At 48.2% G+C, this 26,298-nt stretch overlaps 2 protein-coding genes across 2 annotated transcripts in view; both read left to right on the top strand.

The window, feature by feature from the left end:
- Positions 1 to 190, top strand: part of TTC25 (tetratricopeptide repeat domain 25) — a 29,251-nt gene extending 29,061 nt beyond the window's left edge. The window contains exon 12 of the mRNA XM_015418131.1: positions 54 to 190. Coding sequence (XP_015273617.1) covers positions 54 to 190 — 137 coding nt within the window. The remainder of the gene's footprint in view (positions 1 to 53) is intronic.
- CNP (2',3'-cyclic nucleotide 3' phosphodiesterase) lies at positions 137 to 25,433 on the top strand. The gene is made up of 4 exons (XM_015418138.1): positions 137 to 249; positions 18,475 to 19,144; positions 23,412 to 23,554; positions 24,840 to 25,433. The coding sequence occupies exons 1-4, from the start codon at positions 247 to 249 to the stop codon at positions 25,290 to 25,292; spliced, it is 1,269 nt and encodes a 422-aa protein (XP_015273624.1). The 5' UTR covers positions 137 to 246; the 3' UTR covers positions 25,293 to 25,433.
- Positions 25,434 to 26,298: the final 865 nt, after the last annotated feature.

Raw genomic sequence — 26,298 nt, 5'->3', positions numbered from 1 at the left:
CCCCCCCCGCCAGCCGCGTTGAGCCCCCCCCCCCCCCAGCCGGTGCTTTCCAGGCGAGTCCGCCTCGCGCGCCGCAGTACCAGGCAGGGACGAAGGGGGCGTGGCCGGCGGAGTGTCTCAAAAGGGGGTGCGCGCGGGGTCCGGGCAGCCAAACGTGGAGATAAACGACGGCTGCCGGCGCCGCGCCTGACGCTGCCCGAGGCGTTGATTCCGCTGCGTCCGCCCGCTCCGCTCGGTGGCGCTGCCATGGTGAGTGCGGGTTAATCTTGGGGTTCGCCGTCGCCGGCGGGGTGCGCTTCTGGGCGCGGGGGCAAGAAAAGCAATTTCTTGGCTCGCCTAGGAGAGGGGGACGGAGACGGGTGGGCAGCTGCGGAGGCCGTTTGCATCGGGGAGAGGGGCTCGTGGTGGGGCTTCGCCCCCCCTCCCCGGGAGAAGGTTTTCGGCCAGGAATCGGGCATGCTGTCTTCTCAGAGGATGTACATGTTGCAAAATTGCATGCAAAGTTTCCTGTGGCAGCTTCGCCTAAATGCCACAGGTGGGCATTTGCAGTGTTCCCTCTAAGCTGAGTTAGTGTGAGCTAGCTCACAGGTTTTCAGTCTCCGGCTCACAGATTTTTGTCTTAGCTCAGGAAGGAGGGCTCCAGAGCAAACTAATTTATGCAGCAGCCAAATCGTTTGCTCACAACTTTAATGCCGGTAGCTCACAAAGTAGGATTTTTGCTCAGAGGACTCCACAGCTTAGAGGGAGCATTGGTGCCATTCAGGTGGGGCAGCCGTGTCGGTCTGAAGCGGCAGAACACAGTTCGAGTCCGCTGGCACCTCAAAGGCCAACGAGGTTGAATTCCGGGTCATCACCTTTCTGAAGAAGTGTGCCTGCTAGTTAAACTTTAGGGTAGTTAAACTTTGTTGGTCATAGAGGTGCCGCTGGACTCCAACTTTCTTTTGTGGCTGAAGTCGTATGATCTCTCCTAACCTTTTTGGCATCAGAACTAATTTAGAGTCCCGGGGCACCTTTAAGACCAGCAAAGGTTTAGTCAAGGTATGCGCTTTCGTGAACATGCACGCTTTTTCAAATACACTAGAATGGAAGGTAAGGTTCCAACTTCTAGACAAGAGGCTGAACAGCAAATTAACATGTAACGCAATGAAGATATGCAAAGACCAAACTAAATAACAAGCAACTGGTTTATTTTAATTTAATTGAGACTGATGTGGGTGGCTAAAAGACTGGGACTTGCACGGAACTCTTCATCAGACATCGGAATGAGCACTACCAAACAGCAGAGCACCCACCCTGGTGCCCTCATGTGGGTCCTTCACATCGCTGGGGAAGTCATGGCTTCCTACACGGCAGAACCGTTCACCCTGGGCTCTTGGGGGTTTTCTGAGAGGGAAATGAATCCAGTTTTTAAAAACCACTTTGAAAAATCACAGGCAGTTGTGTATGAAAAAAACAATTCAAACATGCAGGGGGGAAAGTTGTGTTCTCTCTCTCTCACTCTCACACACACACACACACACATTCAGGATTTCCCCTTCCTGGTATTAGCTGCACAGAAATCACCTGTTACACAGAGTGTAATCCACTTGATGATATAGCTCATGTGCTTTAGGCTCAGCCTAGGGGAAAGATTTTGCCCAACAGCCCATTATGGGAAGTGGGAAAGTAGGAAACATCGACTTTATAAGTGTAAGAGTATGGTAAGAAGTAGCTGTTCCATTACAGTGAAGGATAAGTGTTCCTTTTGGGGAGGCAGGCCCTTACTTGTTGCCCCGGAAGGATGTTTACTACGCTGACATCAGCGCTCCCTCTAAGATGTGGAGTCTTGTGAGCAAAAAATTCTACTTGGTGAGCTCCTGGCATTAAAGTTGTGAGCCAGCGATTTGGCCACTGCATATATTAGTTTGCTCTGGAGCCCTCCTTCCTGACCTGAGACAAAAATGTGTGAGCCGGAGGCTAAAAAACGGTGAGCTAGCTCACACTAACTCAGCTTAGAGGGACCGCTGGCTGACATTCCCCACCCCCTTCTTCCCGTTCTCTGGAAGCAGCAGAGAGAGAACTGCGTAGAGCCGTTTCCCCCGGGGGCTGCCTCTCGGGAAGGCAGGAGGCAGGTGTTTCCTTCCCTTCGACTGCTGTAGAATTTTTGAGCGCCAGTGAAAGCCAGCTGCTCAGGAACACCGTTAAGGAAGCTGCCCAAGTGGTATCTCCTGCTTTCCGCTTCGAGCCCCTCCACCCACAAGAAGGACAGTCCCGGTAAGAAATTTAAGCTATTTCCAGCCTTGGCTTTGCGAGAGCGAGAGGCTTTTTGTCACCCTCATTGCTGAGGCTGCTGAGAGGAGACAAGGTCTGTTCCAGGTAGCCTGATGCCGGCCTTGTGCAAGGGACACCATGTTCCCTCTTGGAGCTCGGCCCTCACTAGCCCCGGGCCCGGAGGGGATGCCAGCTGACGGCTGAGAGTAAGTCGGGCACCTTTGGGGCATCCTCAGAAATCTCCGGGCAAGCTCAGCCGCCCTCCTAGAAGCGATTCAGGGGAATCAAACTAAACTGAACTTCTAAAATAGTCTCTCTGTTTAGTTTCTCCTCCACTTTCCGATCTTCGTAGAGCTTCACAAGCACCAGATCTATGTTGAGACTTAATAATAAGTTTCCCTTTCCTGTAGCAGTTCCGTCAAAACCACGCAACCCGCTGATAGGAACGGTCTCTTGTGCAGTTGGGCGAGGTTTTACGGGGGGGTGGGGGGCGGCTTGTTTTGAAGCGGAGGAACCGGGTAAGGTAGGCGGTTAAGGTTCTCCACTTAGAAGCGGCTCTAAGCGTAGACGTCTGTTGCATTCTGCTTCAAGTAAGGTTCCCTACGCGGCTCGCAACACAGTCTTAACATCTCTCACACACCCCTTGCATCACTGCCCTGTTTTCACATCTGTCGGGCGACACACCCTGCATGCTTATTAGCAGGGGAGTGTGAATCAGATGTGCATGGAATTCTGACACTTTCCCTTCCGGCATCAACAGCTTTCCCCCACCTTAGATCCCTTCTGTCAATGAGATATCATAAGCCAGAACAAGCCTATAGAACTGTTTACTCACACCCACCACGTTCCAAACTTTTGACAACGCTCTTTAAAATTAAATTCGGAGCCGTGTTTTGCCTCTCTGGAGACAGAGGAAACTCCCATCGATTAACACTGTGAGCAAGTTCGTATTTTATTCGTGCTTAGCATTTATAAATTATATCAGTGAGCAACAGATTGTATTTCACAGCACGCATTATCTAAGAGCCGAACCCAAATTTGCCATCACACCTCCTTCGCCCTGCTCTCTGCATTCCTCCTGCTGATTGCAGTCTTCAAGTATTTGAAGGGCTGTCGTGTAGAAGATGGAGCAGATTTATTCTCTCTTGCTCCGGATTGCAAGACTGGATCTAATGGGTGGAAATGACAAGGGAATTGCTACTGGCTAAATATCAGGAGAAGCTTCCTAACTGTAAGAGAACAGACTGCCTCGGGAGGTGGGGGGTGCTCCTTTGCTGGACGTTTTCAAACGGAGGCTGGACGACCATCTTTCGGGTATGTTGTAGGGCTATCTTTCGGCTATGCTCCTGCAGAGTGCAGGGGGTTGGACTGGATGACCTGCAAGGTCCCTTCCAACTCTAACATTCTATGATTCTCCCTCCTGGCCCTCAAGACCCACCTGCAAGAGAGTCACAGTTCACTTTTATGTCCCAGCCCACCGTTTGAGAACCACTTCCCTAAAAGATTTCCTTTTCGCGTGTGTAGGACTAAAACTGAAATAGGTCTCAGCCGCTTGATGGACAGGAAACCAGTCAAGAACGGTGACACATGCAGAGATACAACAGGAAGCCTCCAGATGGCTGGGAGTGGCTGAACGCTTCAGCCCCAGCAAGGGGAGAGGCATAAATTGTATGGAGATGCAAGAACAGTTGTCTCACAACCCCCTAGTTGAGAATGACCAACTTGTAAATCCTTTCGTAAGAATTATAGTCTTGCAAATTAGTCCACAGCAGTACTTGCCTACTAAAGCTTCATAATCTACCCACACTGCTCTGTTAATAATTTTTGGCATTTTTTTCTGCCTCAAAAAGAACCAAAGCTTTGACTGCTTTGAAAGCTCTTGTGTAGCTAGTAGGCAGAGAGAGACATCTGGCCACAATTTAATAAACTTTCCCCTTTACAAACACTTTTCCGCCTCATTGCCAAACTGCTGAGTTCAGGCAAGTTGCTGTTTGCAAGGTCAGGTTTCTCAGAAGCGGCTGAGAGAAAAACAGTTAAGTCCAGTGTCTTCCTTATCAGGCGTTCCAGACCTTGACAAAAAAAGAGTGTACTTATTGGTGGATGTATTTTATGCAGGGAAGGACTGGGTGTGTGTTTCTTTTGGGTCTACCATAAAAAAAAGGTCATCATGACCAGTTCACATAATTCAGAACTCCAAAAACGATAGTTGCATACAGCGATGCCTTTTTATTAGGACCAATCAAAACTGCACAAACTCTTTTTTTTTTTGAACCCCCCAAAAGGGTAATTTTATTGATTTTTAATAGACTACATAACTACAACAGAAAATATAGGAAGGGGGACTACAACTAGGGATAAAGACAAGATACCCACATTAACTAAAAACCCAAGAGTAGGAGATCATTTCCATGTTAATCTACATGTTAGTCAATACGTGTTAGTATAACAATATACTTGTGCGTTATTTTTAACTACTGCTTCAATGTTAATAATTTTAATATTTTGAGAACACTTCTTGAGCATCTTATTTTCATAGGGCTATTTTCAGAGTCCTTCTGCCCTTACTTTTGTCTTCTTTCTCTGAAATCATACACCGTTTTGCTTGCTCCCACACCTGCACCCGCTTCCTCCCCAGAGTCCTCCCCCGTTCCAGTGGTAGCAGAGTCACTTGATTTTGTTTCTTCATCTTTGAGTTCTGCTTCTGGCCCCAGCTGTCATCTCAAAAATTCCTTTGCTTTAAAGATGGAGTCAAACTTCTCTCTTTTAGCATTAATTTTAAAGATGACACCTTCAGGGATCACCCAGCGATATTGTATTCCGTTTGTCTGGAGGAATAAAATTAATTCTTTATAGCTTTTCCTCTTTTGACGGATTTCAAATGGAATGGCTTTTAGAGTCTTAATGTTTGTATTCCCAAACTTCAGTGGATTTGCCGAAGTTGCCTTTAATATAACATCTCTGGTCTGTCTTCTTGCAAACTTGACTACAATCTCCCCAGGCAGGCTATTTTTTAAAATGTAATTAGAGTATACCCGATAGGTAGACTCTATATCTTTTATTATTTCCTCTGCTGATAAGCCTGTTAAATCAGTAGAAAAATAAATGGGAAAATGTTTCCGTCATAACCTGGGTCTGTAGTAACTACTCAGTCTTATTCCTTCTATAAGTAGCACCAGCCCACTTGGTACTGCTTGCAGCCCACCCACCCTCTCTCAGGGTTAATTTCTGCACTTTTAGATTCCAGTGGAGAACAAAGAATCTCCGCAATATGGTTTATGAACCAAGCCCGTCTGTTCAAGCCCAGGAGCAAATCATCGGGTAGCTCCGCTGTGGTGCATTACCTTAGCTACTTAGCAGCCAGTTTGGTGTAGTGGTTAAGTGTGCGGACTCTAATCTCGGAGAACCGGGTTTGATTCCCCACTCCTCCACTTGCACCTGCTGTGGAGTACCTTGGGCAAGCCATAGTTCTGGCACAGCTGTTCTTGAAAAGGAGCAGCTTCTGTCAGAGCTCTCTCAGCCCCACCTCCCTCACAGGGTGTCTGTTGTGGGGAGGGGAAGGGAAAGGAGATTGTAAGCCGCTCTGAGACACCTTTGGGTAGTGAATGGCGGGGTATAAATCCATTCTCTTCTCTTCTTCTTCAACCTCAGAGGCAGAAAGCAAAGACAGAGGGATTTCCTCTCTGGGGCATTCACACCTGCTTTAGACTGAAAGGGGGACGGCAAGCAGTGGCTCAGGTCAGGTATTCTGGGGTGCATTTCAAGCAGTGTTCCCTCTAAGCTGAGTTAGTGTGAGCTAGCTCACACTTTTTTAGCCTCCAGCTCACAGATGTTTTTCTTCGCTCAGGAAGGATGGCTCCAGAACAAACTAATTTATGGAGCAGCCGAATCACTCGCTCACAACTTTATCTGGTTTTTGATGTTTAATATATTTTGGCACACAGTGCCTTTAAATATAAGCCACCCTGAGCCCGTTCGTGGGGAAGGCGGGATAGAAACCCAATAAAATAAATAAATAAATAATGCCAGTAGCTCACAAAGAAGATGTTTTGCTCACAACACTCCACAGCTTAGAGGGAGCATTCGTTTCAAGTTCTAGTGCGTTTGGGTGCTCGGAGTCGGAGCTGGTCAGACAGCAGCCGTCTCTTGGTGATAACTTCTTGGAGGAGGTCGCCAGAAGGCTGAAGCAAAGTTCCGCCATCCGAAGGGGCTCCCTTTGGCCAGTCTTCATCTTTCCTGCTTTTTGGCAACTGGTTTAACCAGCAGTATTGGCTTTTGATCATTCGGCTGATTCTTGGCTCCACCGTTTGCCCAGACAGCCGGTCCAGAGAGCTCCAGCAGAGAAGGAACCCTTTTTTTCAGGCAGCCCTTTTCAGACACAGTGAGCAAATCTCTTTTTATTCCAGGAAGATGGTTTCAGAGAGTAGCCATGTTGGCCCCGGATCTCCATTTCTACTGTGCTGTGTCTGACGAATGGGAGACCACCCGAAAGATTGGACCCCGAAACTCTTTGTTGGTCTCTAAGGTGCTGCTGGACTCTTTAACAGTTCTTTTATTCCATAATCTAATCGCCTCCTTTGAAAGTAGGCCAAAGTTGCAGCCTGGAAACCCTTCCACTCCTTCTGTCTGTTTTGAGATGCTGAGCGCCTTGGAAATATTTGCAGGGAGAGTGGTCTGGCGCAGAAACTGGCTTCTCTTGGGGCCACTGCAGCCCTTGTCATATATCCCTTGTCACGGCTGTGTGTCATTCTCAAGTTGTCTCAGCTGGCTAGTGTTCACATTCAGCGGCAAGCTCATTCCTTCCCCGCATCGGAGTATTGCCTCTGCTGTGTTTTGTAGCCCAGGAGAACTAAACATCCCCTAAAACCAGTTTGGTGTAGTGGTTAGGAGCATGGACTCTAATCTGGTGGGAGAACCGGGTTTGATTCCCCACTCCGCCGCATGCAGCTGCTGGTATGACCTTGGGTCAGTCACAAGTTCTTTCAGAGCTGTTCTCTCAGGAGCAGTTCTCAAGAGAGTTCTCTCAGCCCCACCTACCTCACAGGGTGTCTGTTGTGAGGAGGGGAAGGGAAAGGTGATTGTAAGCCGCTCTGAGACTCCTTCGAGTAGTGAAGGGCAGGATAGAAATCCCTTCTCTGATTGATCCCCCAACTAAATAGTGGATTAAAAAAAATTAAGGGGTCCCTCAAAGACAATGTGTCAGACATTGGTCCGAAGACTTCAGTGAACAATACCAAGTGCAGTCCAGTTGTAGACAGCATTTTAAGAGGACAAATAGCAATCATATTGCCATGTGAAGGCAGAAGAAAGTTGGGTGGGTTGAAATTAATGGGTCAAGAGCTGGTCGCTGCTCGCGTCCTGTGGATTCCAGGGAGGGACTAAGACGTCTAACTTTGGAGATTTTGCTCCTAGTCTTGGTCAGGGCACGAGGTACATCCATATACAAGACAAGGGTGCTAGGCAGGGAATGACGGGTAGATGGCCACTGCATTCCCTTTCACGTAACGCCTCTCAGTTTCTCCTGTTGGGTCAACTTCTAAGCCGATGGACTCCGAAATAATGCAATTCTACATCCTTCACTAGCTCTGACCTCAGAAGTGAAGCAGGGTCGGCCCTGGTTAGTACTTGGATGGGAGACCTCCAAGGAATACTGGGGTCGTGATGCGGAGGCAGGCAGTGGCAAACCGCCTCTGAGCATCTCTTGCCTTGAAAATCCTTGACGGCAACCGCCCTCCCCCAACAACGCACACGTCCTTCACGGCAGGAGGGTTTTTAATTATAAAATCCAGTTACATATGAATACATTACAGCTATGATATTTTACATAGATCCCTAAATAAGCTGCGGTGGCTCAAGTGGTTAAGATGCTGAACTGCAGGCTGTGGATGGTCGGTAGTTCAGCAGTTCGAGACCGGAGTGTGCCGCATGACGGAGTGAGCTCCCGTCTCTAGTTCCAGCTCCTGCCAACCTAGCAGTTCGAAAGCAAGAAATTGCAAGTAGATAAATAGGTACCACTTCGGTGGGAAGGTAACAGCGTTCCGTGCGCCTTGGTGTTTAGTCATGCCGGCCACATGACCACGGAAACGTCTTCGTACAGCGCTGGCTCTTCGGCTTTGAAACAGAGATGAGCACCGCAACCCTAGAGTCGGATTTGACTGGCTTTCGAGCAAGGGAACCTTTACCTTTACCTTTACAAAGATAATGTGTCAGACATTGGTCCGAAGACTTCAGTGAACAATACCAAGTGCAGTCCAGTTGTAGACAGCATTTTAAGAGGACAAATAGCAATCATATTGCCATGTGAAGGCAGAAGAAAGTTGGGTGGGTTGAAATTAATGGGTCAAGAGCTGGTCGCTGCTCGCGTCCTGTGGATTCCAGGGAGGGACTAAGACGTCTAACTTTGGAGATTTTGCTCCTAGTCTTGGTCAGGGCACGAGGTACATCCATATACAAGACAAGGGTGCTAGGCAGGGAATGACGGGCAGATGGCCACTGCATTCCCTTTCACGTAACGCCTCTCAGTTTCTCCTGTTGGGTCAACATCTAAGCCGATGGACTCCGAAATAATGCAATTCTACATTCTTCACTAGCTCTGACCTCAGAAGTGAAGCAGGGTCGGCCCTGGTTAGTACTTGGATGGGAGACCTCCAAGGAATACTGGGGTCGTGATGCCGAGGCAGGCAGTGGCAAACCGACTCTGAGCATCTCTTGCCTTGAAAATCCTTGACGGCAACCGCCCTCCCCCAACAACGCACACGTCCTTCACTGCAGGAGGGTTTTTAATTATAAAATCCAGTTGCTATGATATTTTACAAGTGTGTTTATATAAAAGAGGATCGATACTGGACAGTATCATAGGTGATAACTGCTTCCAAAACATCCCTGGTGGTAAATCTACACTGTAGCCTCGATCCTTAGCTCTGTCGATCTACCTCGTGCGGCTTCTTAACTTAGATTCAGGTGGGGTAGCCATGTTGGTCTGAAGCAACGGAACAAAGTTTGAGTCCCACGGCACCTTTAAGACCAACAATATTCAATTCTGGGTATACGCTTTCGTGTGTATCTGAAACAGTGTGCGTGCACACGCAAGCTTATACCCAAAAGTAAACTTTGTTGGTCTTAAAGGTGCCCCTGGACCCAAGTTTTGTTCTATTGCTTTTTAACTTCTTAGTTCTAAGCAGATCACTGAAATACAGAAAAACTTGACCCCATTTGGATGACATAGATCCCTAAATAACAAATCATGTAAATATGTTCAGATCCACTAATGTTTGAATATTGTATTGGCATTCTATTTAAGTATACCTTCCAAACAAGGATTTATGGTAACAGGCACTAATTTGTTTGAATGGCTGTTTTCCTGTATTTTTAACTAACACCTTTCATTACATACCTGCGCACAACCATGAGTTTTAGTATAGAATCCTAGAATCACAGAATTGGAAGGGGCCATACAGGCGATCTAGTTCAACCCCCTGCTCAGTGCAGCCTAGAGCAGGGGTGTCGAACTCATTTGTTATGAGGGCTGGATCTGACATAAATGAGACCTTGTTGGGGCCAGGCCATGTGTGTCATAAAATGTAATGCCAGGTAGCGGAGATATAAACTTTATAAAGGACAGAAACACAATGTTGGGTTTTTTTACTTAAAAATAAAAACATGCTTAAAACTTGAGCTCTGTAAGCTGCAAACCTACTTTTGATTTATCGACATTCACCACAGAAATCTCATGGTCAGAGTTCTGAGTCTAGGACCCAGGTTAAAACATGAAATGGCTGAATGATTAAGAGAGTCTGGCGAAGCAAGCTATGATGCAGCAGCAGCAGCAGAACTGGAAGCAGGAGATGGCCAGCTCCACTGTGGGCCTGATGGAAGCCCTCTGGGGGCCTGATCCACCCCCCTGGCCGCATGCTTGACACCCCTGGCCTAGAGTATCCCTGACAAGTGTTTGTCCAGCCACAGCCCAGTGAGGGTGGGGGCCCTTACCACCTCCTTAGCCAGCTGATTCCACCATTGCACAACTATTGTAAAAACGTTTTCCCTAATATCCAGCCGGTACCTTCCCACCCTTAATCTAAACCCGTATTTGTGAGTCCCCTCCTCTGCCGCCAACAGGAACAGCTCCCCGCCTTCCTCTAAGCGACAGCCCTTCAGTGACGGTAGTAGAAAAGTGATTTAGAACATTGAAAGTAAAATTTGCAGAGAGATGTTTCCATAAGCTTCTGATTTGAAATCCTTACTAACAGACAGGTGACTTTAGCGTTTCGGTGCCGCATTGGCTGGGCCTTCGAGTGTCTTTAAAAAGCAGGTCTCCAGTCCTCATGGAGGCACCTGGAAGTCTCCAGCGTTTAGGAGGGAGAGGCTGAACTGAGCTGCTCTGCCCCTCCCTTATTGCTTGTTTATGGGTGGGGGGAGGATCGAGAGGAGGCCTGTGTGGCACAGAATGGGACAAATTGTTCCATCCAAGTTCTCCTCTTAAGACAGTCTTGTGTGGTACTATTGTCTGTGTCTCCTCCCACTCGTTCGGACACAAGCATTTATTATTTCTGATTCGCTGCAAAACAATCGATGCTCACAGTGGTGGGTGTTCCCCCCCTCACTCTGTTATCGTTCTTTTGTTTTGTCGTTGTTTCTTTCTCTGTTCCCCCCCCCCAAGAAAGCCATTGTTAACTGCTGTTCTGCAGGCAGCTGTTTTGGTCAAAATAGTGTAACGGCCATTAAATTCCCCGGTGCCCTGATGCAAGACAAAGTGCCTCTTCTCTGTGCCTCATAGCAGGATGTCTGCAACAAAATCAAATAAAACCGGAGCTTGGCAGGCATGTTAGCTGGCACAACTCAAAAACTTGCCTGTTTATGCGGATGGAAGGCCAGGCATCTCTTATAACCATTAAATGGACCAGCACTATTAAAACCTGCTTCAGACCAGCAGATAAAAAGCCCACACACACTTTAAAAGCCAAGAAGAAGAAAAGATTCCAACTAGGCTCATAGGAGAGACAGGTGATCCACCTAACCAAGACTCTAGGGCAGGGGTGTCAAACATGCAGCCCGGGGGCCAGATCAGGCCCTCGGAGGGCTTCCATCAGGCCCACAGTGGAACTGGCCATCTCCTGCTTCCAGTTCTGCTGCTGTTGCTGCATCATAGCTTGCTTTGCTAGACTCTCTCAGTCGCTCAGCCATTTCATGTTTTAACCTGGGTCCTAGACTCAGAACTCTGAGCATGAGATTTCTGTGGTGAATGTCAATAAATCAAAAGTAGGTTTGCAACTTACAGAGCTAATGATTTAAGCATCTTTGTTTTGTGTCCTTTATAAAGTTTATATCTCCGCTACCTGGCATTACATTTTATGACACATATGGCCTGGCCCAACAAGGTCTCGTTTATGTCAGATCTGGCCCTCATAACAGATGAGTTCGACACCCCTGCTCTAGGGGAAGGAAATGTGATAGCATTGGGGCAGCCACAGGGAAGGCCCTGCACCTGGTAGATGGTAGTGCAGCATCTCTCTGCCAAGGGATTTGGAGGAGGGCCCTGCCTGCCAGTGTTGAAGAACAAGAGACACATCCTCTGGTGGTTCAAGACACAGACCGTTGCTTTAAAGGATAAAACTGGTGCTGTGAATTGGGCCTAGAAATACTGTCCTTGCCAGAGCACAGGTATTGCACGCCCTCTGTCACTCACAGCGGTCTGTCAATGGACACCAGCATCTTGGACTAGTTGAAGTTTCTGAGCTAGCTCCAGGGGTAGCCCCATGGACAACACATTACAGTAGTCTGCTGTGTAAGTGAATAAGGCCAGTTTGCTTAGTTCTGCCAGAAGGGGTGAAGCTGACAAAAAGAAAAAGAAAATTCTAGTCACAGATGCCTCTTCAGAGCCAAGAAATTGAAGCCAATCCAGGTAAATCCTCAGGCTCCAAACATGCTCATTTCAAGGGACTCCAGAACAGGCATTTCCACAGCCAGCCAGCACACCAGACCTATCAACTCTGCCTCTTCTGGTTAAAGGCCCAATTTTGTTTAGTTCAATGTTTTGCAGCCTGTGGGTATTGGCTCAGAAGCTGAGTGGTATTTTCCTGTTTAGACACAATGAGAAATAGGTTTGGGCATCTTTCCAGATCTCCAAACAGTCTTCCTCAACAGCTTCAACAATCCGGGAGAGGATGTGTGCGCGCGACAGAGATTCAGGTGGGTAGCCGTGTTGGTCTGAAGCAACAGAACAGAGTTCGAGTCCAGTGGCATGCTCCCTCTAAGCTGAGGAGTCTTGTGAGCAAAATTTCTACTTTGTGAGCTCCTGGCATTAAAGTTGTGAGCGAGCGGTTTGGCTGCTGCATAAATTAGTTTGCTCTGGAACCTTCCTTCCTGAGCTAAGACAAAACTGTGTGAGCCGGAGGTTAAAGAACTGTAAGTTAGCTCACACTAACTCAGCTTAGATGGAACACTGATGGGACCTTTAAGATCAATAAAGTTGAATTCTGGGTCTAAGCTTGCATTTGCAGGCTTTGTTCTGTGGGTTTCCTCGTGAGCGTGTTGCAAAATATTCCCAGAATTAAACTTTGCTCTTTGAAGCGTGCATACATGAAAGCTTGTGCCCAGAAGTAAACTTGGTTGGTCTTAAAGGTGCCACTGGAGTCAAACTTTGTTCTAGAGAGAGAGAAAGAGAAGAATGGCCCTTGTTGGACAAGGTAGGACAACCCCAAGGGGAAGAAGAGCAATCCTCCTGCACCCCCTTCTGGGATTTGCCCTCTCAGTTGGACTGGCACTGCCACCATGCTCACATCTGCCGAGCACCCCATATCCCGTAGCGAATGGTGTTGGACGGCACTGAGAGTGCCAAAGTGTTCCCCTTGGCTTTTGCCCAGTGCAAGTGAGCCTCCAAAGCAGTGTCAGCTTCAAGCCCGCTTGATCCTTGATTGACAGGGGTATAATTTTGCAGTCCCCAGCATGGTGTGCCCACGGGTGCCCATCGACACTTTTTCTGGTGCCCGCCAAGTGTTCTTAGGAAGTAGAAGGGGCCTGGTGGGGCTTTTGCCTGGCAGGGCTTCTGATTGTCCCTGCAGATTTTTAAAAACCATGACTTGGGCGGCAGCTGCCACCACGATACAAGGATCTTCACGGTGTGACTGAAGAGAAGCTGCGGCAGCCATTGGGTGGCTGGATCCAACTCCTGCATCCGTTATTTTGATGCTGTGCCCACCCTACCATGTCAGAATCCCAGATGTGTCCACAGGCTCAAAAAAGGTTGGGGTCCCCCCTGCAATGCTCCCTCTAAGCCGTGGAGTCTTGTGAGCAAAAACCCTACTCTGTGAGCTCCTGGCATTAAAGTTGTGAGCGAGCGATTTGGCTACTGCATAAATTAGTTTGTTCTGGAGCCATCCTTCCTGAGCTAAAAATCTGTGAGCTGGAGGTTAAAAAGCTGTGAGCTAGCTCACACTAACTCAGCTTAGAGGGAACACTGGCTGATATAATTGATCGGCCTGTCCTGGAGCTTGGTCCACCACTGGCTTCTTCACTGCTTTTCCCAGGAAAGGTGAACTCGACTGAGGTCTAAAGTTGGCATTTTGACAGAGGTCTCTGACGACTCTCTCCTTCAGTGGAGGAGAACCAAGGGCCCCAGGCTAAGATGAATTGACTCTCAGTTTTTCCCATCTCACCATCAACTAGGCCAGTATCCAACAAGCTTCTTGTAACCATTCCAACTATGTTGTTGTCAGCAGTTGCCGGCCTCCAGGTGGGGCCTGGGGATCCCCCAGAATTACAGCTCACCTCCAGACTACAGGAATCAGTTCCCCTGGCGGAAATGGATGCTCTGGAGGGGGGACTCTGAGGTGTTACACACCACTGAGGTCCCTGTCCTCCCCAGGCTCCACCCCCAAATCTCCAGCCCTTTTCCAGCCTGGATCTGGCAACCCTACATCCCCCGCCAGTGGCCAGGAGGGACCTCGCGACCTTAGTCAGCATTCTTTGGAGAAATCGGCAGATAATGAATCCCAGTGGTCATTTCGTAGAAAAAGAGCTGCAGGAGCTCATTAGCAGAACTCAGTAGCATCACTTATTTGCATATGCCACACCCCCTGACATCACCGGAAGTGTGTTAAAAGGCAACACCCACCGCTCAGGCTCCACTGGACTGTTTTGGACCGGGGGGCCAGGGGGGAGCTCTGCAACTTACCTTGCTGCTTCTTGCTCTGACTGAGGGCTGCTGGGAGCAGGGGGTGGGGCTTGTTGCATGTGCCCGCCCCCTGGGCTCTTTACTGCCGGAGCTCCGCTCCTGTGCACTCCTGCAGGAAATGACCACTGATGAATTCAAGGAATTGCAACACACAGAACGGTGTTGTGTATCCTATATGTGAAATATTATTTGGTTATTCATAAACATTACTACTAGTAAAATTGGTTTGCAGTAATATTTTGAGAAGTCAAAAGCCAGGAAAGAGAAACTGAAGTTGTTGACCTCAAAACCTGGCATGGTCAGCAGAGTGCATCAGTTTTCGATTTATTGTCTACTCCTTTTTCGGTGCACAGGATGGGTTTCTGAAATATTTCCAACTACTTATAATTGAAGAAAAAACAACCAGAACCTAAACATAATTATTAATGAGCAGAGAGAGGAAAAGACTGAAAATGTGATGCTCTGCCTCCCCCACTAGTACATCTTTACCCTCCCAGTTTGATGTAGTTGGTTAAGTCTGCGGACTCTAATCTGGGAGAACCGGGTTTGATTCCCCACTCCTCTACTTGCACCTGCTGGATGACCTTGGGCAAGCCACAGTTCTGATAAGAGCTGTTCTTGAAAAAGAGCAGTTTCTGTCAAGAGCTCTCTCAGCCCCACCTACCTCACGGGGTGTCTGTTGTGGGGAGGGGAAGGGAAAGGAGTTTGTAAGCCGCTCTGAGACTCCCAAGTGAAGGGCGGTGCATAAATCCAATCACCTCCTCCTCCTCTTTCAGCCATTAAGTGTCTGGAAAGAAGCTGAGACTCTTTCTCTTTCCCAGCCACACATGCATCTGGATCGGCCAACACAGATCTGTGAAGGAGGCAAGGCGCCGTGGGGAGTTACGTCTAGTCCCAGTGGCTGCTCCGTGTGTTTAAACCCCCCCCCCATTCTGTTGGACTGACCCAGCGCAAATCTAGGAGGAGACTGCCATTGAGTGCTCAGACTATTAGGACACCTCGTAGTAGTCTTATCATAAAAATATCCTGAATATTATTCTGCAGCAGAGAATATTATCTGGGAAGGTTTAGCCAAAACTGGGAAAGGCAGAGATGTGAAAGCCACTAAAGCTACTGTGCTGTCAGTGGCAACGTAAAATAGCATTACAATCAGGGCTCTTTTTGTAGAAAAAGCCCAGCAGGAACTCATTAGCATAATAGGCCACACCCAACAGCAGTGCATATTAGGCCACACCCCGACAGCACGGCTCATTAGCACATTAGGCCGCACCCCCATGTTACCAGAAGTGTGGTCATCCAGCCACACCCACCTTTTGCTTCTTATTCTGTTCACCTTGTTTGTTGTCAAAACCCAGGGCCTTTTTTTGTAGCAGGAACTCCTTTGCATGTTAGGCCACACACCCCTAATGTAGCCAATCCTAATGTGTTTCTGCTGTTGGGTGTGGCCTATTATGCTAATGGGTTCCTGCTGGGTGTGGCAAACTCGGGAGCCAGCCGGAACTCCGTTCCTGTGCGTTCCTGCCCCAAAATAGCCCTGGTTACAATGCATTAAGAAGTTTGAAAATCAGGAAAACGTTTAAAAGTGGTAAAAGAATATGGGTTTCTCTCAGGCGGGCAGCTGTGTCGATCTGAAGCGACAGAACAAAGCCGGAGTCCAGTTGGCACCTTTAAGACCAACAAAGTTTAATCCTGGGTATCGGCTTTCGTGGGCATGCACGTGAAAGTTTATCCCCAGAATTCAACTTTGTTGGTTTCAAAGGTGTCACTGGAGCCCAGCTTTGTTCTGTGGGTTTCCTTGTGTGCTTGTTGCAAAATATTCGGCCAGGGGAGCTCAAATTTACTTGGTGAAAGGAAGTCTTTGGTTTGTGATGTTCAGAACTGAGAAAGCCACACAGTAGCCCTTTACATGGCCTACTGGGCCAGCGTGCGTCGAGAAATGGGAGCCGACTGTCCCCCTTCCACTTCCTGCAGGTGGTCTCAGAAGTGAAACCAACAGGCAAATGAAGGTAATGCTAAGCCAAGCACCTGTAGAGTGGTGAGCCATTCAATAGTTTAAGTAACACAGATGTTTGAATACACACAAAACTCCCTTATACTGAATCAGACCGTTGGTCCATCAAGGTCAGTATTGCCCACTCAGACTGGCAGCAACTTTCCAGGGTCTCCGGTGGAGGTCTTTCATATCACCTATCACCTTTCATATCATCATCTCCTTTTAACTGGAGATACTGGGGATTGAACCTGGGGCGTTCTGCAGTTAAGGCAGATGCTCTTCCACTGAGCCACTTGCCCTTATGGAAGTGAGCAGGGAGGAAAAAGGGAAATTCCTCTTTACCAAGTACCCAGACTTCGGAAAGGAGGTAGGCAAACTGAGGCCTTTTTCAGTTGAACAGCAGCCACAGAGTAGAACGTACTTTAGTGTATCAGCAAACAGGTGAGCTCTGAATGGGATTTTTATCTTGGAAATATGGAGCTGGGTAGTGTTGTTGATCAAAACTTCTGGAATCCAACCCCAAAATGCCTGTTTTGCCAGAAGGTACAAGTGGGAAAGTCAGCCAATGGCTTCTGTAGAATTATTTGCAAAGTTGATTTACAGTTTTGCAGAACAACGGCCCCGGTCACATGGGCCAGATAACGTTTTTTTGGGGGGAGGCGTGGCTGTTCGCCCTGGAGCAAAATAAAGCGTGGTGGCCCGATCACACAGTCCCCCGAGTTTCCACGCTTAGGCTGTTAGCTGGCGATCACACGGCAATGCTGGAGCGTGGCAAAGAAGCGGTGCAGCAAGCATTTCGCTTTTGTGCACATGCACAGTTCCGCGGAGCAGCACTGCTTTCAGTTACGTGTTTGTGCGCATGCACTTACTAAAAACATCCGGTTTGCGATGGGACGTGGACGGGTGCCAGATGCCAGGGGATACTAGCGCTCCCATGATCAGACACCCACCCCTGCCCCGCGTTTTCTGGATACTAGTGCACTTTCCGTGGTACTGTTTTACTGCGCATCTTCGGCGGGACGCCATGGGTGCGCTACGCTTCCCAGATGTTGCTGTGTGATCGCGCCCTGAAAATCTGCCTGACATTCGTCCCTTTAGCGCAGCAAATCCTCTGTGTGACCGGGGCCAACAAAGGCCAAAAGGAAGAGGCCCCTGCCCCAGTGAGCTTACATGACTGGCCCAGGGCCACCTTCTGTTCTTCACTACCTGTATCGTGGTTGGTGACCCACTTTCATAGCGTCCCAGCTGCAGTGAAGGAGCATTGTGTGCTATTAGAAAATGGAGAACCAGCCCGTCCTCTTCCCTCCGCAGTTTGTCCAGAGACTTCACTTTCAGATGTTCCTCCCACTGGTAAATAGAAATATTTTGAAGAAAAAAGTGCATTTGATGGAGCGGCCCAAAGCTAAATAGGAGTGAAGACACTGGTAAGGTCTAGTGATGGGTCGGGGGTCTCTGATGATGAAACTAAGAGACTAAGTAGATGATAGGGTGGAGGCGTGGTGCCTCCGACCCAACCCCTAGTTTTTGAAAAATGTGCCATCCTGTTAAGCACTCCCAATTTACTGGCTCCTACTCACAGGAGGCAGACTTGATGTCACATTGTGTGCTTTTTTTAATGGTTACCAGGCCAGCAGCATCCACTCATAACTTCCAGCAAGGCCTTGGGGAGACGTGGGCTAGACTGATGCCTAGGGGACCAGGGGGAGTCCCACATGAGCTGTGTGGAGGCAGGATTTAAGTCAGTCGGTCACATCGTTTCCTTGGGGACCTGCCATTTGGTTGGTCCCAAGAGATGCGTTAGTCTGTGTGTTCCTGTCGCTGCGACCACAAGCCTGACAGAGCTGCCTCTTGTGGAATGCACAAAGTTCTTATTTGACATAATAGCGTCATTTAAAGCCATCACTGGGCCGTTTGTGCCCATCTGAATAGCCAATGGCAGTCCCCTTCTCCGTTGCGGCCTGGAAACAGTGATCTATTATTAACAGCCAAGAGATGGTATCTTGCTCGTTCTGGAATGTTCCGTGGAATCACGCAAACTATTTTCCTTTTTCTTCCCAATTCTCAGAACAAAGGCTTCGGCCGGAAGAGCCACACATTCCTGCCCAAGATATTTAGGAAAATGTCTTCCCAGCCCAAAGAGCGTCCGGAGAGCTTGCAGTTCCCCTTCCTGGATGACGATGAAACAATCTCGACTATCCGGGAATCGAAAACACTTTTTATCCTTCGGGGTCTGCCAGGCAGCGGAAAATCCACCTTGGCACAGGCCATCCAAGACAGGTATAAGGATATTTGCAAAGTCATCTCCGCTGACCACTACAAAATCACGCCGGCCATCAGGAGCGCCATTCCGGACGACTACGGCAAGGTGGATGAGGATGCAGTTGACTATTTCAAGCGCGACGTTGGCGTGGTGGTGATGGACGACACCCACCACGAGCGGGAGCGGCTGGAGCAACTCTTCGACATGGCTGACAAGTACCGCTACGAAGTGGTCATCGTGGAGCCCAAAACACCATGGAAACTGGATTGCTTGCAGCTCAAGGATAAGAACCAGTGGAAACTTACAGCGGACGAGCTGAAGAAGCTGAAGCCCGCCTTAGAAAAGGACTTCCTTCCTTTGTACTATGGATGGTTTTTGAGCAAAAGGAGCTCAGAGAACTTACGCAAGACCGGACAGGCCTTTCTGGATGAGCTCGCCAGTGTTAAAGTCTTCAAAAAGGAGTCTAATAAGCACTGTGGGTACCAAAAAGGCCATTAAGTTAATAAAAATATAAATCAGCTTCTAACCATTTCCTACTGTTGAATGCATGAAGAATGACTTCAGGGTAGCTTGTAAACTGCATATCCTGAATTGCAATCTGTTGCACACTTACGTGGGAGAAAGTCCCAGTGAATACAGTGGGACTTACTTCTGAGTAAACATGCATAGGACTGCAGTGTTAAGAGTCCTTGTCTGAGAATTTGCTGCACAAGCATTTTTTTTTTTAAAGTAGAGTTTCCAGTTCTCATGACAGTTTGGGAGTTTTGCATCATTCTTTGGTGTCACCCACTGTTTTATCCAAAACATCCAGAATAGGGTTGCCAAGTCCGTTTCTCTTTGCAGCGGGGGGCTCCCGGACGGCGTCCTGAGTGCGCGCGCGAAGCGTGCACACACTGCATGCACATCAGCCGAATGTGACGTGATGACGCCGGGCACGCTGGGGGCGGAACCCCGCCCCCAGCGTGCCCAGCGTCATCACTCACATCCGTGTGACATGCACGCCGGGGTGGGGTGCCCCCCGGGGCCCGATGCCGCGGCGGCGGAAATCGGGCCTCCAAAGCGGGGGATTATCTGCCTCCCGGGGGGACTTGGCAGCCCTAATTCAGAATCATTCAAGAACCCATGAAAGTAGAATCAGTATTCAGACGTAAAATGTATACAGAGGAGATTCCCCAACCTTTTTTGAGCCTGCGGGCTCCTTTGGAATCATGACATGGCATGGCAGGCCCATAGCTATGGGGGAGCTTTTGGGGGCTTCTCCGCCCCATTTGGCTCCTCCGCCCCATTTCTTAAAGGCACAATCTCACAAGAATTTCTGTAAATGCTTTTTTCAATCATTTTTTTAAAAATTTAAAATTGTGTGCTCCTTTAAGCAGAGCGGGTTGCTGTTGTTGACTAATTCCCGCCCTGAGCAAGGGGGTTGGAGTAGGTGACCTCTAGGATCCCTTCTAACTCTGTGTCAAGAAACTGGTCTCCTTTAGGAGAGTTTTCCTGCCAAAGTGTCAGCTTTCTTGACTACAGAAGTACTCACCCCCACCTGCCGGCTTGTTATCAGGATTGTGGCTTAGGCTGGCAGAAGTGATTACTTGCAACAGCTGAGAACTGTCATCTAAAGCGGTTGACAGCTTGCAATTTAGAGATCTATCCTGGTGACAGCTTTCTATTGGCTCAGTGGCTTTTCTTTCTGCACTAAGAACTTCAGCCCCACAAGCCACAAAATCGAGTGCTACAGGCCTGTGGCATGGTGAGCGCAGCAACAAAATGGCTGCCGCAGGAGGCAGAACCAGCCACAAAATGATTGCCTCAGCTGAACTTCAGTCACACGGTGCCAATCCTTGCCAAAGCAAATTTTTTTAAAAAATCTGCACAGCCAATTAACTCTTCAGTAGTTGTCACAGCCTTATAGATAAGAAATAATGAAAATATGTTATATGAAAATAGTAGTATAGGTTGATGACACTGTTAAAGCGATCTGTCACAATTTTTCATGTTCCATATTTTCATATTAGTGATCTCTCCTTAATATGTTGTCGAAGGCTTTCACGGCTGGAGTTCGTTAGTCGCTGTAGATTTTCCAGGTTTGTGTGGCCTTGGCATTGTAGAACCCGACATCACAGCTACTGGCGAAACATCAGGTTCTACAATGCCAAGACCACAGCCACACAATCCGGAAAATCTACAGCAACTAATGTCCTTCATATGTTAAAAAAAATGATGTTTTCTTTTTTTTTCTATTTCCCCCCTCACCCCTCCTTTTATTCTGCACTCCTGTCTTAAATATTAAAGAAGCCAGTTTGGTGCAGTGGTTAAGTGCGCGGACTCTAATCTGGGAGAACCGAGTTTGATTCCCCACTCCTCCACTTGCACCTGCTGGATGACCTTGGGAAAGCCATAGTTCTGACAAGAGCTGTTCTTGAAAAAGAGCAGTTTCTGTCAGAGCTCTCTCAGCCCCACCTACCTCACAGGGTGTCTGTTGTGGGGAAGGGAAAGGAGATTGTGAGCCACTCTGAGACTCCTTCGGGTAGTGAAGGGCGGGGTATAAATCTAATCTCTTTTCTTCTTCTAAATATAAAAATTATCTTAAGAAAAAAAAGAAAAAAATCTTCGGTAGACAGTCAGAAGCCTTGCTGGGCAGAAGCCCCACCTGCCCTCTCCCACTTTCTTAAAACACCTGGCAGGTGCCACGTTGGGGGGGGGGAGACCACTAGTGCACAGTTCTGACTGTATAATTTCTGTTGGGCTTTGGTACAGAAAACACAGTTCTGGCCATTCTTTCAGAATGTTTACTCTACGGGTGAAACATTTGGCTGGAACTGGGTCGTTTTCTCCCTTTCTAGGAAAGAGGTTAGCGGCAGGAAACCTGGCGTCAGAAGATTCCCGTTAGGCATGCTTGGACCTGCTGCCGACCTTGTGTTGCTGCGTCCCTGCTCCTATCCTGCCTGGCGCTGTGGCCCAGTGGGATGTTGCTCCTCCCATCCTGCAGCCGCACCAGTTTTCCCAACCACGGGGTCCCCGGCGATCTTTGCTGGTCTCTCATCCTAGCCTCACGGTTACCGTCTATGAATCCTCCTTAGACTCTGGCCTGCTGAAAGCGGCAGAAAACTTTCTCCTTGCTCCGCAGCATTTCCAGGCTTCTGGGAGCTGGTCTTTCTGCTCCCTGCCGCCTTTGGGCGGCCTAGGCAAGAGGGTCTCAAACTCACGCTGGTGTTGAAAAATACACCAGCGGTGGGTACTTATGAGCAGTGTTCCCTCTAAGCTGAGTTAGTGTGAGCTAGCTCACAGTTTTTTAGCCTCCGGCTCACACCTTTTTGTCTTAGCGCAGGAAGGATGGCTCCAGAGCAAACTAATTTATGCAGTAGCCAAATCGCTGGCTCACATGTTTAATGCCAGCAGCTCACAAAGTAGAATTTTTGCTTACTCCACAGCTTAGAGGGAGCATTGCTTATGAGCCTGAAACAAAGTGAGGCGCATTAGAGAATAATCTGTGTTTCTACTTATAGACTGCATTTACACCCACAGCAAGTTTATTTTATTCCAAGTGGCTTGCCCCACTCTACACTTGGGGAGTGTATGTCCCCTCCTACTCTTCCAGGATAGCAGAAACACATGCCAGAGGGCAGTGGCAAGAAGGGAGCACCTGGTCCTCTCTTGCAGTGCACCAGCAAATGTGCCGCCCAGGACAGTCCCCTATACTGCGAAGGCTGTCCCTGTACATGAGGACCATCTCAGGGTGGTCTGAAGTCGTGGCATCCCTGCAATTCTGCTGCGACAAACATTGGCAGAATGGGATTCTTAAGCACAGAGCGCCTTGCCTGGACCCTGCAGCCAATAGAGAGGCACCTCTGTCCCTTCAGTTGGCAGTCTCTTCCCCCACAGTGCTCTCACTACACCCCCTCCAATTGCTTCCCAGTGTCCCTTCCTGAAGTCTGCCAAATGCTTTTAGAGCATGAACAGGGCCAGGTGGGGATTTTCCCAGCAAGGCTTGCGATTGGCCATTGGAGATTTGATTGGCTTTGCAGATTTTTAAAAACTTTGCTTTGGCAGCTACTGCCACCACATCACAAGGATCTTCACTATGCAACTGAAGGTAAGCGGTGGCAGCCATCTTGTGGCTGGCTCCGCCTCATGCAGCAGCCATTTTGTTGACGCTGCCACCATGTTCTGTCAGAATTCTAATGGTCCACTCAGGCTTAAAAGGGTTGGGGACCCCTGCCATGGGACTTCTGTTAACATCAGTCTCTGGCCCGAAAACTCATCCGGGGCAGAACTTGGTGCACTTTGGGTTTCTGTCCAAGTTCTGCTGTGGAGCCAAGGTGGAACAGATGTGCAGTAATTCCCTAAGAGGCAGCTGCATCGTTTCAGAATACTGTTTGGTTTGGGGTGGTCCAAACTCCGCTTTACAAGAAGATAATATAAATGCCCATAACCGCTCAATAGCACTCCAACGTGCTATAGGAATGCTAGGGATTCTAAGTATGAACCAAACTGCAACATTTAACTGTTAGCTTATTAATTCTTTTTATCCCAGGCTGGATCTGTGAAGAGGGAAGAACTAAATGCTGGGCTGTCACATTCTTTACTAGAAACATGAAGTCATTTTCCAGGTGTAAACTAACCTGGCATATTGCACTAGAAAAAAAGGGGGTTTTTTTTGGGGGGGGGGTTTATAGAGGGCACACGGGAAGAAACGTAAGGGGGGAAATTGGCACGTTGGGACTTATCCCACTTCCTTCTGTTTGCAGTTGGGGGAGCGATCGAAGATCCGAAAATGAAATTAGACTTGACCAGCTATTTTGTGAAAAGACCTCCAGGTGTCTTACACTGCACAACAAAATTCACTGACTTCGGGAAGGCCCCAGGCTCAGAGGATTATGCCCAGCAAGAGGTGAGTTTTCCTTCCTTTTTTCCTGATCGTGGCACGGAGGGGGGTGGTCTTGAGCCTCTGGCTGGGAGATCCAACTTTTCCATCTTCTTCCCCTTGTAAGGAGGGAACAGGCGGCATTTTTGATAGCACTACACGCTGGCGGCCAGAGGCCAGTTGTTCAGATTGTGTTTATTATACAAATTGATCTGAACATTCTCAAACTGGGTGTACATTAGATAACTAGCATCTGCTTATAAATGACATTGCCAGCTCTACTCAGCTTTGGAATTTGTTTTTTATACAAGATGTTCCTTTCGGGCCCCGTGTTCCCAGAATTGCGTAAACGGTCATTCCTAGAAGCCAGAGGAAGGGAAGGGCAAACCCCAGCCTGAATACAAAAACCTTCTCAACATTTGGCCGAACCGCTTCCATATTTTCAGACGCATCTCTACAACCATGTGTGTCGTTAAACTGTTTCATTTTAAAGTCAGACTTATAAATATTTGCCTGACTTAATGAGATTTTCTTGCTAGGTAGCCAAGGAAAGCTTCTAAAAATCCAAAGGGACTTTTCTTTTGGGATGCTGTTAATGTCCTCCTAAATTACTATCACAAGTATGAACATCAAGGCGAGCTAATAAAAAAAAGAAAAGAAAACCATTACGGACTTGTAACTTTTGTGGACTTATTGGTAAAGTGCTTTAAGCAGACAAAAGCTGAGATGTTCATTTATTTTAACCAAGATGTTCTCCTTAAAATTAAAGAGATAACTGACCATTTAAAAGACATATCCCTTTCACATGGCCTCTTTAAGCCATTTTGGCTTCCGAAGCCACACAATTTTTTTTAGAGGTTTCACATATTTTAGGGGTAAAACGCTGCCCCTCCTGCAAGTAAGAAAGCTTTAATCCCAATTTTCCAAAACCCGTTTTAATCCAGCTTTAAAAAGTGTGTGTGAAGACTTAAAAAAAAAAAAATCTGTTTTCCTTCAGAAGCCAAAGTGGATTAAAGAGATCACATGAAAAGGTCCACAGTCTAACAATCATTTTACTGGAGAAAAGAGCAAGAGTCCAGTGGCACCTTAAAGACTAACCAAATTTGTATCAGGGTAGGAACTTCCACGAGTCAGGGTAGGAACTTTCAAAAGTGAGCAGCGACTCACGAAAGCTCACCCCCTGCCACAAATTTTGTTAGTCTTTAAGATGCTATTGGACTTTTCTACCGCTACAGACAGAGAAACGTGGCTACCCGTCTTAACTGTTTTACTGACAGTCTTAAGAATTACAGCGATCATTTCCCCCCCTCAGGCCGTGAAGTCGTCCTATGGGAAGGCTTTCTTCCTCACCATCTCGGCCCTCTTCATCACACCGAGAACGGCGGGGGCGCGAGTTGAACTGAGCGAGCAGCAGCTGCTTCTGTGGCCGGGCGACGTGGACGTGATCCCACCGGCAGGCAGCCTCCCCAAAGGCAGCCGGGCTCACGTCACCCTGGGCTGTGCCAGCGGGATCGAAGCCGTCCAGACAGGCCTCGACCTCCTCGAATTTGTCAAACTGGAGAAGTCGGGCAACAAAGGCGAGGAAGTTGGGGAAATCGGTGGGGGGAAGCTTTTGTCCTACGGGAACGGCATGTGGATGATCCTGCTTTCTAAAAAAATCGAGGTGAGGGCCATCTTTGGAGGGTACTACGGCAAAGGAAAACTGGTGCCCACTCAAGGGGGCAGCAAAAGGGGGTCGCCCTTCAATGCCTGCGTGATCATCTAAGGGCTCTTCTGGCCAAAACCCATGTTTTATACGGAGAAACGGAATGAGATTATGTTTTTTTGTCCTCCCACTAAAGCCAGCTGTCATTAAAGTTTAAGCACAGCCAGCCCCTTTCCACAGGGAGATGTATTCCCCCCACCCCACCCCCCGTGACCCTCAGGAAAGACACCAGAGGCTGGGGCACCTCTAATAGAAACACTAGCACTTTTTATATATATAAAAGGTTAAGCTTAATGCAACTAAATACTTTAATTCATAGGCAGCTGAAGTTTCTAATTTCTTTTTTGAAAAAAACAAAACTTAAACAGCAGTATTTGCCACAGGAGTATTTTTACTCCGGGTGTTCATGTCTCGGATTCAGCCAATGTCACAGCCTCTGAGGCCTGATTCTGAAAGCAGGCGCTGGCTGAGGTAAACGCTCTCTCCCCCTGTGGGACTTGGGGCAACTTTTACCTCAGCCGGCAACACCTTCAAAATCAGGTCTGAGGGAGGGTTGGAAGCAATGTTCCCTCTAAGCTGTAGAGTCCTGTGAGCAAAAATTCTATTTTGTGAGCGACTGGCATCAAAGTTGTGAGCGAGCGATTTGGCTACTGCATAAATTATTTTGCTCTGGAGCCATCCTTCCTGAGCTAAGACAAAAATGTCTGAGCTGGAGGCTAAAAAACTGTGAGCTAGCTCACACTAACTCGGCTTAGAGGGAACATTGGTTGGAAGAACAGTGCGATAGACTGCACCACTTCAGACTGTGGGGATTTTTAAACGCGCCCCCTGTGGTTGAAGCCGATCCCCCACAAAAGGCCTCAACTTTGGTCCCTGATGGGCTTTAGGTGTCTGTTTGCAGGGAGGGGCTTCTTCTTCTTCTTTTTTTAAAAAACACAACAGGAAGGATTCAAAAGCAGTGTGCTCCACCTGTGGTTTTCAGTGGTGCAGTCTGTTATACCCCCTTGTTCTAGGGTTGCCAAGTGACTCACCAAAATAAGCGGGGAGAGTTGGTCCCGTTCCGGGA

This window comes from Gekko japonicus, unplaced genomic scaffold (assembly GCF_001447785.1).
Source record: "Gekko japonicus isolate JY-2015 unplaced genomic scaffold, Gekko_japonicus_V1.1 scaffold1666, whole genome shotgun sequence".
NCBI classification, from domain to species: domain Eukaryota; kingdom Metazoa; phylum Chordata; class Lepidosauria; order Squamata; family Gekkonidae; genus Gekko; species Gekko japonicus.
Note: the sequence above shows the minus strand (reverse complement) of the source record. Positions and strands in the feature narration are given on the sequence as shown.

What these genes read in the sequence shown, in the direction of transcription:
- CNP (XM_015418138.1), top strand. An exon ending in AAAGGAGTCTAATAAGCACT is followed by an intron (nt 19,145 to 23,411) that starts GTGGGTACCAAA and finishes TTCTGTTTGCAG; the next exon opens with TTGGGGGAGCGATCGAAGAT. An exon ending in AGGATTATGCCCAGCAAGAG is followed by an intron (nt 23,555 to 24,839) that starts GTGAGTTTTCCT and finishes TCCCCCCCTCAG; the next exon opens with GCCGTGAAGTCGTCCTATGG.